Below are 13617 nucleotides of genomic sequence, written 5' to 3'. Positions count from 1 at the left end.
ACGGGAGTGGATACAAACCTCAACAGTAGTTTTTAATTCAAATGTAATAGAAGAAACGTTGTCCTTAACTCAAATGCAATAAAAGAAACATGTTGATGCAACAATTAAAACAGTTAGGGATGTGTAATGCGTCATTTCAAATGACATAAAACTTTTTCAAACTGTATAACCCACTAGCGATGTGTCGTAAAATGATTCGAATCCATGAATCGGCTCTTCTAACCGAAACAAAGGAACCGACTCTTCCGGCAGTCGCCATGTAAATACGCGGCTCTTCAAAAGGAACCGAGACAAAAGACTCGACTCCCTGTCGCAACTCACTGAATTCGCGATTTCTTTAGCGTTTTTTATTTTTATTTTTATTTTGCTCGGTAACAGATGCTATTCAAAATGTAACAATTACTAATACAAAACATACTTAAGCAAAAGCAAAATTACAGTCTGTGAAATGTGCTTTAAAAACTACTGTGTTACAGTAACCAGTGTGATCAGAGCGGTAACACTAAGCACTGGCTTCGTGTATGTATGTGTATTGATCGAATTTGTTTAAAATCATATCCCCGCTATTGAAACATTCCCCACTTGCGACATATTGATGTCGAATTATTGCCCAGCATTACCCCACACATTAAAACAAAAAACAATATAACAATCTCTCAACAATACATGCAAAGCTCCTAACACGATTAACAAGCGTTGGGTTAGTCAAAAAATTTTTAATCTTATTCACTATAACAACTCTGATTAAGGAGATTTTCCTTAACTATTTGTGTGAAAATGTCCTATGTCACACATGGATGAATTCCACTCTAAGTACCGCCTTTCCTGGTTTAAGAACCTTAAAGTTTAAGAACGCTATCTACCTTAAAACACACTTAATAAGGTACCATAAATACTTCATCTTAACTCAGTTATCTTAAGATTATAAAAATAAAGTTGATTATAAAATTAACTGCAGCACTTACCCAATCCAGGCGTACAAAGACAAAGATAGCCGATGGACAAGATACGGCAAGCTGCTCACATAGAGCCAAAAAGGCGGATACACAGAAAACCACGCTCAGCTCTCCCAGAGCCAAAATGGTGGACAGACAGAAAATCACGCTCAGCTCTCTGGTCCAAAATGGCCGCCGAACAAAAGAAACCACGCTGCGCAACCCAGTGCCAAAATGGCGGACAGACAGTGTCAAAATGGCGGACAGACAGAAAGCCACGCTGCGTTCTCAAGAAACAAAATGGCGGATAGACGGGAGACCACGTTGCATTCCCAAGACAAAATGGCATACAGACAGAAAGCCACGCTGCGTTCTCAAGAAACAAAATGGCGCCGACAACAAAAGAAACCACGTTGCACATCCAGCACACGGTTTCACAGACAAACATACACAGAGACTTACTGACAAACAAAACTCCTGATGTACTGTGTTCGAACCAGATTTAGAATTTAAAGTAATCAAATTATTCCAGCCCCGTTCCCGAAACAGACAGGCTAGTTAGAATTTAGAACGACCGAATTAGGCTAATTCCGTTACCGAAACAGACGAACTAGCCGAGTCTCGTTTCCGTAACAGCCAGACTCCTTTGAGATTAATAATCAAATTACCCGAATTCCGTTACCGAAACAGACGAATTCGTTAGAATTTTTTACACTCGAATTAGGTTCGCTTCGTTACCAAAACAGACAAGCGTCCTTTCCCTTCAATTGTGTCCCATACACAATGGCGCCCTTAACATTTATTTTAACCGGTTTGGTTCAAATTCAGATATCAGGAAACACACATTTTTAGCTCCAACATATATTCACAGTTTTAAACTATCTAATGATACTTTAGTAATTTAATCAGACACTTACGGATTCTGAGATTCACTTTCACACTCAGTACACTAAATAATAAATGCATCTAATATATATACAGAGAACGTCTGTTTACCTTAAGTAGGCGCGCCCTTGTACTGAGTACAAAAGATTTTCTCAGAATTCCTGGTCTTACCTCAGTCAGCTGAATCGATTCGATGCTATCCTCAGACCTCTTGAACCATCCTCTGGCTACCATTTGTTAGGATGAATCTTTTGGTTCAAAAAGGTCCTGAAGAAAGCAGTCGAGAAGTCCAGAAAGTACTCTTTAAAACACTTTATTAAGTGTAAAAATAATCTGTGAATATATATCAGAGCTAAGCCGGCCGGCGCTCCTTACTCCTGCAGTCTAGACACAGCACGTAAGAAAGAGGGCTAGCCTCTCTTCCCCGCCAGTTTTTAAACTCAGCTAGGCTCCTCCTCCTTTACTGCTGGTGGCGCCAATGAAGTGTGCTAACAAGCCCCGGGCTCTGCCTCCCCCCTTCGGTATGAGTCAGGGGGGGGGGGATCCGGGTCACGACATCATATTGAACTATAGACCATGTGGCCTGGATGTAATTTATGTTTAATAATGATGTTATGTTAAAAACCTAACAATTGCCAAAAGTATTTGCTTGTCTGCCTTCACACGCACATGAACTTGAGTGACAACCCATTCTTAATTCATAGGGTTTAATATGATGTTGGCCCACACTTTGCAGCTATAACAGCTTCAACTCTTCTGGGAAGGCTTTCCACAGCAGGGCTCTAGACTAACTTTTTGCACTGGTTGCACTGGTGCGCCTAACTTTTTTTCTTAGGTGCACCAGCACAAAAGTTAGGTGCACCCTAATTTTCAACTGCATCGCATTTAACACCTTAGTTTTACAGGTTCACTTGTTTTTTCGCTGTCCATATAGGCAATATTGACTTGTAAATGATTAAATAACAGTCTGGTCAACATGGCCTCGTCTGTTGATGTTTGTTGCTGTCTGCCACTGAAAGGCAGTGGGGAGAGGGGACCCATGGGCAGTGCATTTACTGCGGCATGTAATGTGTTTTATAGATGCATTGTGCTTTTCATCCTTTCAATTCAAAATGTATTAGAACCAGTCACAAATACAATTTTGACGGCCATGGTTTTCCCATGCTCTTTACAGTTAATTATAGTATTATAATCTCATTATAGTACACTATTATAAAAATTATAACAATAATAATAGAGTATATCTATTCATGTATGTATGTATGTATATATATATTTTTGTGTGTGTGTGTGTGTGTGAGTATGGGGCTCTAGTGTTAGAGTGTAATCTTAAATAAAGTGCATTATATTATCGGCTTTACTGGATCTTTTACACAGATTCCCAAAATCGATTGCGGTGCACTCACTGTGTATTTTGATTACATGTACTCTAACACTTCACTGTCTTTTAGTTATTTTTATATTTTACTTAACGAAAATATTATTGTGTTTTTACTTTCGCTATCGTCGCACTTAACCGCTAGCATTAGCCTATTGCTACTAGAGGGTCGGCTCACCACTGTTACGGGTCTCTTGCTGTGTGGTGATGAATGTGTGGGAATAAAAGCACACGACAAGGTAGACTTCACTGTAACGGTTTAGTCAGGACTTCAGTAAGCGTTACAACACTTTAAACTGCCTAGCTCCAGAAACCGAACTTTTATACTTTGGCCGTCCGGCGAGTCTCATATACAAAACTAAACTAACTGAACGTCCGGTGCTGCATTCTGATTAATTGAGCTGAATGTCGCTCACATATCACCGATACAATATTGTCCCGCCCTTCACTGTCTCTGATTGGTTTAGACCATGATATGGGCCTAATGTGTGTCTGTTGTTGTACCACAGGGAGACTTTCAGAGTAGCGGAGACTTTTTTCCCCTTGAACTGCTGGTCGCACCGGTGCGACCTGAGATTTTTTTTAGTCGCACCATTGAGAAATTAGGTCGCATGTGCGACTCTAGAGCCCTGCACAGGGTTTAGGAGTGTGTTTATGAGAATCTTTGACCATTCACACCAGAAGTGCATTCGTGAGGTCAGACACTGATGTTGGAAGAGAAGGTCTGGCTCGCAGTCTCCGCTCTAATTCTATCGGGTTGAGGTCAGGACTCTGTGCAGGCCAGTCAAGTTCTTCCACACCAAACACGCTCATCCATGTCTTTATGGACCTTGCTTTGTGCACTGGTGTGCAGTCATGTTGGAACAGGGAGGGGCCATCCCCAAACTGTTCCCACAAAGTTGGGAGCATTAAATTGTCCAAAATCTCTTGGTTTGCTGAAGCATTAAGAGTTCCTTTCACTGGAACTAAGGGTCCGAGCCCAACTCCTGAAAAACAACCCCACACCATAATCCACAGCACAGCTAAACTGACGAAACAGAGGAACTGCAGATATCCTGTTCTGCATTATCGTCAACTCAGATTTCTACACATAAATAAATGAAAGAACTGTGCCCAAATTCTTATTTGAACTGTAGTTTGGCTATTCAGTGGGTTACATTTAAAGAGGGGGTTATGTGTTTTGCCTGTTCTCCTTCATGTTAAGGAGGTTGTATATTACGTTTAAAGTACATGCATGATAAATTATATATAATTTAACAGACAAAGTTAAGACAGTATGTAAAATGGCAACAAAAAAAATGCTCTTACATTTACTTTTTATGGCCGGATCACACACTACTGAGCCCCCCGTGTCCTATCTGCTGGCCAAACTAGGTGGCACAGAGGGACACAAGGCACAAGTGATTGTCAATTAAGAGACATTAACAGATCACACACTACTGTGCCTCAGTGCTCGATCTGAAAAGTGAACAGCCTACCTTGATTACATACTGCTGGGTTCATGTGACTGGCCAGCTCCTTCTGTAATGCACAAATCCATTATACCTGCAAGAATGAAAATATAACTTATATTGCAAATATTAAATCAAGGCATAACAGTACAGTGACTAAAAAGCCACTAACAAAAAATGACAGTCACAAATAAATAAGCAAGCAACTTAGCAGAAACAAAGTAACACATTAAAGATAAAGATCTGTTCTTCAATGATCATGACCCCACAGGACCACTACAGAGTAAGTAGGTATTATTTGGGTGCTGGGTCACTCTCAGCACTGCAGTGACACTGACATGGTGGTGGTGTGTTAGTGTGTGTTGTGTTGATATGAGTGGATCAGACACAGCAGCGCTGCTGGAGTTTTTAAACACCTCACTGTCACTGCTGAACTGAAAATAGTCCACAAACCAAAAATATATCCATCAAACAGCATGGGCAGCGTCCTGTGACCACTGATGAAGGTCTAGAAGATGACCGACTCAAACAGCAGCAATAGATGAGCGATCGTCTCTGACTTTACATCTACAATGTGAACCAACAAGGTAGGAGTGTCTAATAGAGTGGACAGTGAGTGGACACGGTATTTTAAAACTCCAGCAGTGCTGCTGTGTCTGATCCACTCATACACACTAACACACCACCACCATGTTAGTGTCACTGCAGTGCTGAGAATGATCCACCACCTAAATAATACCTGCTCTGTAGTGGTCCTGGGAGAGTCCTGACCATTGAAAAACAGGGTGAAAGGGGGCTAACAAAGCATGCAGAGAAACAGATGGACTACAGTCAGTAATTGTAGAACTACAAAGTAAAATGAACACTAAGTGTAGAAACAAGAAGGTGGTTTTAATGTTATGGTTGATTGGTAATGTTATGGTTGAAAGGAACAAATTAAAGATACAAAAACATCCGAAACCTGCCATAGAAAAAAAAAAATGTATCAAGCATTCCGGCATCACGGCCATATAGAAAACCAAGTGTGCAAACTAAGGAGCTGATGAAAATTAAAATTCTGGTAGAAGCAGTAACATAAAAGGAAACTTTCTGAAGCGTATCAGCGCTCCTTAAGCACAGGTGATTGTCTTTTGCGGTTTAATAAGACTGTCAGGGCTTGTTCTCCTTTACTCTTGTAATGGGCCTGCCCTGGGGTCGGCTTGGAATACAGAATCATGTCCTTCTGCCCTGTCACTAATGGTTGGCAGGGGGCACAAAGGCTCAAATGACTGTCTGTGGATGTCTCTTTAATTAGACAGGCTGCATCCGAAATCACATACTTCCATACTAAACAGTACGCGAAAGCAGTATGTGAGAGCGGTTAGTGTGTCCGAATATGTAGTATTCATTAAACAGTACACGAAAAGTACCCGGATGACCTACCGCCTGGGCAGCAATTTTTAAGTATGCAAACGATGCACACTTACGGTCCGATAATCTGTCCCATAATTTAAATGGAGCTGCAAAGGCGTTCATAGCGAAGAAGATAGATGGCGAAGTAAGACATACATTAAAAATGTTATGATTAAGTACAACCCTGAATAACGTTATAAGTAGCTTTGTGGAGAGCGACAGAATTAATTTTGTCCGATTTTAAAATTGTTATAACTGTGGCGATGAGACGTCATGCATCACATGACGTTGGTAAGATGGTGAACGTAGTACATACGAGGTTGCGTGCCTACTGTACACTTGTGTACTGAAAGAGCGTACTGCTTTACCGGCTGAGCAGTGCACACTGTCTCCAATCTATTACATACTGTTTAAGTATGTGATTTCGAACACAACCACAGTCTCTTTATCTCATTAGCGGTAATGTGCTGCACCTGGGAGAGTCATTTAAATATTGTTCTTATTGGGCTTTTGATGCTGTCTCATTGGCTTTCCACTGGATGGTGTCTATTAACTGTTGTTGTATTTGGCATATAGTGTACTACATAGGTACTACACCACCATTGTTATACCCTGTGTACAGAGAATATATGGATTTGAAACCATTTGGGAGGTAAAAAAGTTCATTATAATAAGATAATATTTTATGTCAAACTTGTAATATGCAGTTTTATATTGCGCTTAAAGATACACTCAAAATTTGATACTTTTTAAAAATTATTTTATTTATGCATTTTCTTCCCTTTTTTCTTCCTTTTATCGCGTCCAATTGCATCAAGCTTCCTCACCACCAATGCCAATCCCTGCTCCGACTGAGGAGAACAAAGCTAACCCACGCCCCCTCCGACATGTGGGCAGCATGCCATATGCATCTTATCACCTACACCTACATCACCTTAACACCTAAGTGCGGTGCAGCTTAGCACTGTGTACGGAGAGACACACCCTGACAGCACATCAATCAGCCAGCAGATCCCACCCATATCTGAACAACAGGCCAATCATTGTTAATGTGGCTGCTCAGCCCAGCCGGCACAGAAAAAGGGAGAGCATGCAAACTCCTAACAGAAGAGACCCAGACTACCCCACCAGGGAATCAAACTCAGGACCTTCTCACTGTAAGGCAACAGTGCTACCCACTGACCCACGATGGCAACTTAAATAAGCTACAAGTAGTGATAAATTAAAATAGCTATTCTTATTGTGAAACATGAGAAGACTTAATGAATTTCATTAACATCTGTATTGTTATGTATTGTTATCCCATTATCATTACTATTAGGTCTCCCATCCAGAAGATTGGAATGTACTGTATAAAGGAATGTCAATTTCACTCACTGTTGCTTTACATCATTTGTATTTTTACCTTAATGTTTGGTATGATTCGCACCCAACAAGAACGAAGACCACAATTTGGCGTGGTATCAGTTACCTTTTGGATAAAGCCCTAAAACCCTAGAATTATGTCTGGTTGAAAGGGACTGATATTTATTATTCTATAAAATTTATCTCCTTAGATGTTTAAGGAAGAGCTGACCCAAATCAAGGAGGGCATGAAGCACATCAACGACCTGGCCCACCAGCTGGCCCTCTCTGACGTGCATTTGTCCATGGAGAATGCTCGAGCCCTTGAGCAGCTCAACAGCAGGTGGAAGCTTCTGCAGGTAAGCCTTTATACTTTTGGACAATATGGCATACAAGATAATAGTTTAGGGGAAGGTAGGTAGATACAGTAGCATTAAATACAAAAGAAAAAGTATGTCTGTTAAATTGTAACCCTGATTTACCCACCAATTGCAACTATTTGTTAGGTGTGGCTCATATAATTGGCACTGAATGTACATACAAGGTAGGTGTACCTAATAAAGTAGCTGATGAATGTAGACAATGACTGCAGCAATCAAAAAATATTGAAGATACAGTGTTAAAACATTCTATTGTAGTGAGGTAAATTGGTAACTGATAAGGGAATTCAGTATGAAAGGCTCAGTCTATAGCAATGATGGGTTGTGGCTTACTACTGTGTTTCAAACTTCATGAAAGAATTGTCAGTTCAATCAGTTTTAGGTCTTTTACCATCTACCTTACATAATATTGTGAAAAGATTTAGGCAATCTGGAGAAATCTTAGTCTGTGTAAGGCAAGAAGAGAAACCGCTACTGAATATAAGTGACCTTTGAGCCCTCAGATGACATAGAGTGAGATACCATCATGCTACTGTGAGAAATATAGCCACATAGACTAAGAAGTACTTAAACTCTATTACACAAAAATAAAGCCAGACATCACGTATATGCATGATATGGAGGTGCACCAGTGACCATGGCATGGATGACTTGCATGTGTGAATGCTCTATTGATGCGAAGAGTGCATGCACTTGACTGGCCTGCCTGCAGGTCTGTCTCTTAATAAAAATGTATGGTGCATCATGAAGAGGAGAATCTGCAATGACAACCACAGACTGTTAAGCAACTGAGGTCATGTGTGAACCAAGGACTGCAAAAAAGTGTCCTCAGTTTCCAAACTCTTAGAAATTTTATTAATAGTAAGAGGTAATGGAACAGTGCTATACATACTAATGGTGTGCGATACTGCAAAATTGGTATCGATCCGATATCGATACCGATACTTTTTTCATGACATTTAAGTGTATTATTGTAATACATACATTGTTTGTAAGTAGCTGCTCTTAGTAGGGTTGTAGATGAATTCAGTTGTTTAAAGTGGTCCAATTTCTCGTTTCTGGTGTTTTGCTTTCTCACAACATTACCATCATGGCGTATCACCACAAAGCAGCTAACTCCTACCACATAGTTGTGTTTGCTGGGTGAATACATTTGTAAATTTTTAATAGTGACCGAATATATGTGTCCTTGTTCATTTAAAATAAAAAAATACATTTATAAGCACAAAGTGAAAAGAAAAGAGCTCTCATTCACCAAAACACGGAGTAAGAGCCTCACTATGCATTCTCCTCATTCATTCATGTGCATAAGGTGCGTCCGTATTTTACGTACGTATAGTTTACACTATTATTTCCAAAAAATCGCCCCTATTTCTGTGTCTGCTAAGCAAAGTATTCAAAAACTTACAATCTTCCAATGCCTACCAATGTACTGATGTCTGATAGTATTTTGACAACATAATGTGACAGTACCACAACAAAACACAGCAGAGCAGGAGGGGAGGAGTAAGGTGTGCATGTAAGATGTGAGAGGAGCGGAGTCTGTACACAGACATGGTCTTTACTTTCTGACGAAACATGACAAACGTGCTGAATGTAGCAGAGAAAAAGTAAAACTAAAGTATCGATCCCATCACAATGGTATCGATCCGATTCCAATACCAACGTTGGTATCGATAATATCACACCACTAATACATACCTCTATTCCAACATTTTTGAGTGTGTTGCAAGAATCAAATTCTAATTGTGTCTTTATGCACAAAAACAATGAAGCTGATCAGCCAATCATAGATTCAAGAGACAACAATTAATGCCAAGTTCACACTACACGACTTTCTGATTTGCCGGGTCGCTGTACAGTTCACACTACACGACTGAATCTCTTGCACTTGGGAGTCTTTTCAGTCGATGTGTATTTCACACTACACGACTGATCGGCGATAGGGGGTTTCACACTACACGATCAATCACCAACTATAATCGCATGCGAGCTTCTCTGCTCTCCCAAACTACGTTTTGTCACAAAAACAAACGCGAGAAGTGACCAAAGGTTTAATGATACCACGTCCAAAAATGCACGTCAACAAGTAGCGGGCGATCAAAGTTTGTGCACGTAAAAACAAAGAAAAAAAAAAAAATTAATCTTGGATTTTGCTTGGATTGTTCTATAGTGAGTTGGAGGTTAATAAATATTTTTGCAATGCAATGTTGATGTTTTGTAGAGAACGATAAGGTCAGAAATACTGTAAAACTTTTGTTTGTGCCGGTGTATAATGATATAAACTGTATTAAGCCCCTGTACAACCTTTTACACTCCTCCCCTGCGTTTCTCCTCACGCTGTATCTTGCGTTCTCATTGGCTGTTCGACATAGCACTCATTGCCAGTTGTGCAACTCAAATTGAGATATCTGAAATGTTACAAATCTCGATCCAGCGAGCCGCTCGGATCGAGTTGTTGAGTAGTTCACACTTAGCGATTGAGAGCAGAGTTTCGATCGCCGAGCAAACGCCGAGTTGCTCCAGAGCTGGAAAATCTAGCGCCGACCAGTCGCCGAGCGAAAATCTGGGCAAAAGTCGTGTAGTCTGAACTAGGCATAACAAATCACAGATTTTTCTTCTTGTTTGCATTTTACAAAATGTCCCAACTTTTCTGAAAATAGCATTTGTAAATTATTTATCCCATATTTAAAATAGTCCACTCCATCAGTTTAGGTCAAGTGCAGTAAATGCGCACGCATGCACACGCACACACACACTCGCGCACACACACAAAAACACAGAGAGTTAATCAGTTAATCAATTATGTACATAATTTGTTTAATTAGGAACTTATCAATTAGCCTAAGTGGCTGCATTATTTATTGACTACCTAATCTGCGTAGCATGCATATTGACTTATTAACTACCCATAATGTATCAGCAGGACAGGTGTCCTTGCACTGTAATTCTAAGGGGAGAGACAGTTACACACATTGCTTCAGATCCTGACTTCACATCCTCCAAGAATGATGTACTTGTCAAATCCATTGCTTAATAAATTCACATTTGTTAGAATAAATCCTGCAGTAGGCAGGGCAGTAGTACAGCAAGTCAACCTGGGTTTCCTCATGGTAATTTGATTTCCTTCCAGCTCACAAATATGCCTACAGGTGGACTCGTTACTCTAAATGTACTTTATGAACTGGTTAGTATGTGATTGTAGTATGTGATTGTGATTGTAATGTGGTTGACCAGCACCCTGTTGTGGATCTGAAAAACCAAGATGCATGAAGCAGTCGCAGGAAATTAATTAATGTTCAAATTTTCTGTTGTTGTTTAGGAAATCTCCAAGGGTAGTTTGCTTGCCAAACCCAATGCTTTGTAATTCAGTCCAGATTAGTTGGACTGGATTCTCTAGTGGGCAGTACGGTAGTATGGTAAGAATGTTGGGGTTGGGGTTGCTCAGCTGCATAGACTAGGCTAGACTAGATTAGTTGGACCAAATCTTACAAATACTCAGTTCTCTAATCCCCTCCTACTTTTCTGTGTGGGCATTTGCAGCCCCTAGGTATCACTTGATTGTATTAGATTGTATACCCCCACTTTGCAGCCGGTGGTTTTGGGATAGGCTTCAAATTCAATGTGATCTTAATTAAATTAATTTAAATGCATTTTTTAACAATAAAAAAGAAAGCACTGTAATATTTTACGCTAGCCTACCACCTCAGCAGTGCTATGCCTGAGGTGGTATGGCCAAAAAACTACAATAGATGGGCACCATGTCCAAGGTATTTCTCTCCTGACCAGGATAATCAATCAATCTGTCTGTCGATCAGTCATAACATTAAAACCACCTTTTTGTTTCTACACTCACTGTCCATTTTATCAGTTCCACTTACCATATAGAAGCACTTTGTAGTTCTACAATTACTGACTGTAGTCCATCTGTTTCTCTGCATGCTTTGTTACCCCTTTAATGCTGTTCTTCAATGGTCAGGACTCTCCCAGGACCACTACAGAGCAGGTATTATTTGGGTGGTGGATCGTTCTCAGCACTGCAGTGACACTGACGTGGTGCTGGTGTGTTAGTGTGTGTTGTGCTGGTATGAGTGGATAAGACACAGCAGTGCTGCTGGAGTTTTTAAACACCTCACTGTCCCTGCTGGAGTGAGAACAGTCCAGCAATCTAGGTCTTGAAAATGACCAACTCAAACAGCAGCAGTAGATGAGCGATCGTCTCTGACTTTACATCTACAAGGTGGACCAACAAGGTAGGAGTGTCTAATAGAGTGGACAGTAAGTGGACACGGTATTTAAAAACTCCATCAGCGCTGCTGTGTCTGATCCACTCATACCAGCACAACACACACTAACACACCACCACCATGTCATTGTCACTGCAGTGCTGAGAATGATGAATAATACCTGCCCTGTAGTGGTATTATGTGTTATAGGTGTTATGGCTGATCGTGTATTTATTTTTTTCCTTTTCTCCCTGTCTTTACTTTCCTAGGGTTCTATTGAAGAACGGCTAAAGCAGCTGCAGGATGCCCACCGAGATTTTGGCCCTGGATCACAGCACTTCCTTGCTAGTAAGTGAGGTTTCACATTTCACACTGTACTAAGCCGCGGACAATGCAAGTCCAAGTGACAACGTAAAATGAAAATTATACAGACAAGTTCCAAGTGCTTTATTTAATGTTTATGTGACACCTACTGGGTCACAATGACTGAATATGTAGCCAACTACGCCACTTAGGAGTTTAAGAGCCCTATGAACTCTAGTTCAGTGGTACTTTAACAATACAGATTTTTCTTCTCTAAACCACAAAAGGTTCCTTTAATCTGGGCGGTGAGCAATTCAAGACAACCTGTGTAGAAGTCCAACATACACTTTACAGTGGGGCCAAAAAGTAATTAGTCAGCCACTGATTGTGCAAGTTCTCCTACTTAGAAAAATGAGAGAGGTCTGTAATTTTCATCATAGGTACACTTCAACTATGAGAGACAAAATGAGAAAAAAAAAATCCAGGAAATCACATTGTAGGATTTTTAAAGAATGTATTAGTAAATTATGGTGGAAAATAAGTATTTGGTCAATAACAAAAGTTCACCTTAATACTTTGTAACATAACCTTTGTTGGCAATGACAGAGGTCAAACGTTTCCTGTAAGTCTTCACCAGGTTTGCACACACTGTAGCTGGTATTTTGGCCCATTCCTCCATGCAGATCTCCTCTAGAGCAGTGATGTTTTGGGGCTGTCGCTGGGCAACACGGACTTTCAACTCCCTCCACAAATTTTCTATGGGGTTGAGGTCTGGAGACTGGCTAGGCCACTCCAGGACCTTGAAATGCTTTTTACGGAGCCACTCCTTTGTTACCATTGTCATGCTGGAAGACCCAGCCACGTTCCATCTTCAATGCTCTCACTGATGGAAGGAGGTTTTGGCTTAAAATCTAATGATACATGGCCCCGTTCATTCTTCCCTTAACACGGATCAGTCGTCCTGTCCCCTTTGCAGAAAAACAGCCCCAAAGCATGATGTTTCCACCCCCATGCTTCATAGTAGGTATGGTGTTCTTGGGATGCAACTCAGCATTCTTCTTCCTCCAAACACGACGAGTTGAGTTTTTACCAAAAAGTCCCATTTTGGTTTCATCTGACCACATGATATTCTCCCAATTCTCTTCTGGATCATCCATATGCTCTCTGGCAAACTTCAGACGGGCCTGGACATGTACTGGCTTAAGCAGGGGGACACGCCTGGCACTGCAGGATTTGAGTCCCTCTCGGCGTAGTGTGTTACTGATGGTAGCCTTTGTTACTTTGGTCCCAGCTCTCTGCAGGTCATTCATCAGGTCCCTCTGT

General features: G+C 40.7%; 1 protein-coding gene across 1 annotated transcript in view; it reads left to right on the top strand.

The window, feature by feature from the left end:
- Positions 1 to 13617, top strand: part of drp2 (dystrophin related protein 2) — a 172399-nt gene that overhangs the window by 91404 nt on the left and 67378 nt on the right. The window contains exons 5-6 of the mRNA XM_063000547.1: positions 7598 to 7744; positions 12261 to 12339. Coding sequence (XP_062856617.1) covers positions 7598 to 7744; positions 12261 to 12339 — 226 coding nt within the window. The remainder of the gene's footprint in view (positions 1 to 7597; positions 7745 to 12260; positions 12340 to 13617) is intronic.

The sequence above is a fragment of the Trichomycterus rosablanca genome, chromosome 8 (assembly GCF_030014385.1).
Source record: "Trichomycterus rosablanca isolate fTriRos1 chromosome 8, fTriRos1.hap1, whole genome shotgun sequence".
In the NCBI taxonomy this organism is placed as follows: Eukaryota; Metazoa; Chordata; class Actinopteri; order Siluriformes; family Trichomycteridae; genus Trichomycterus; species Trichomycterus rosablanca.
The sequence above is the reverse complement of the archived record's forward strand: the minus strand, read 5'-3'. Positions and strand labels throughout refer to the sequence as shown.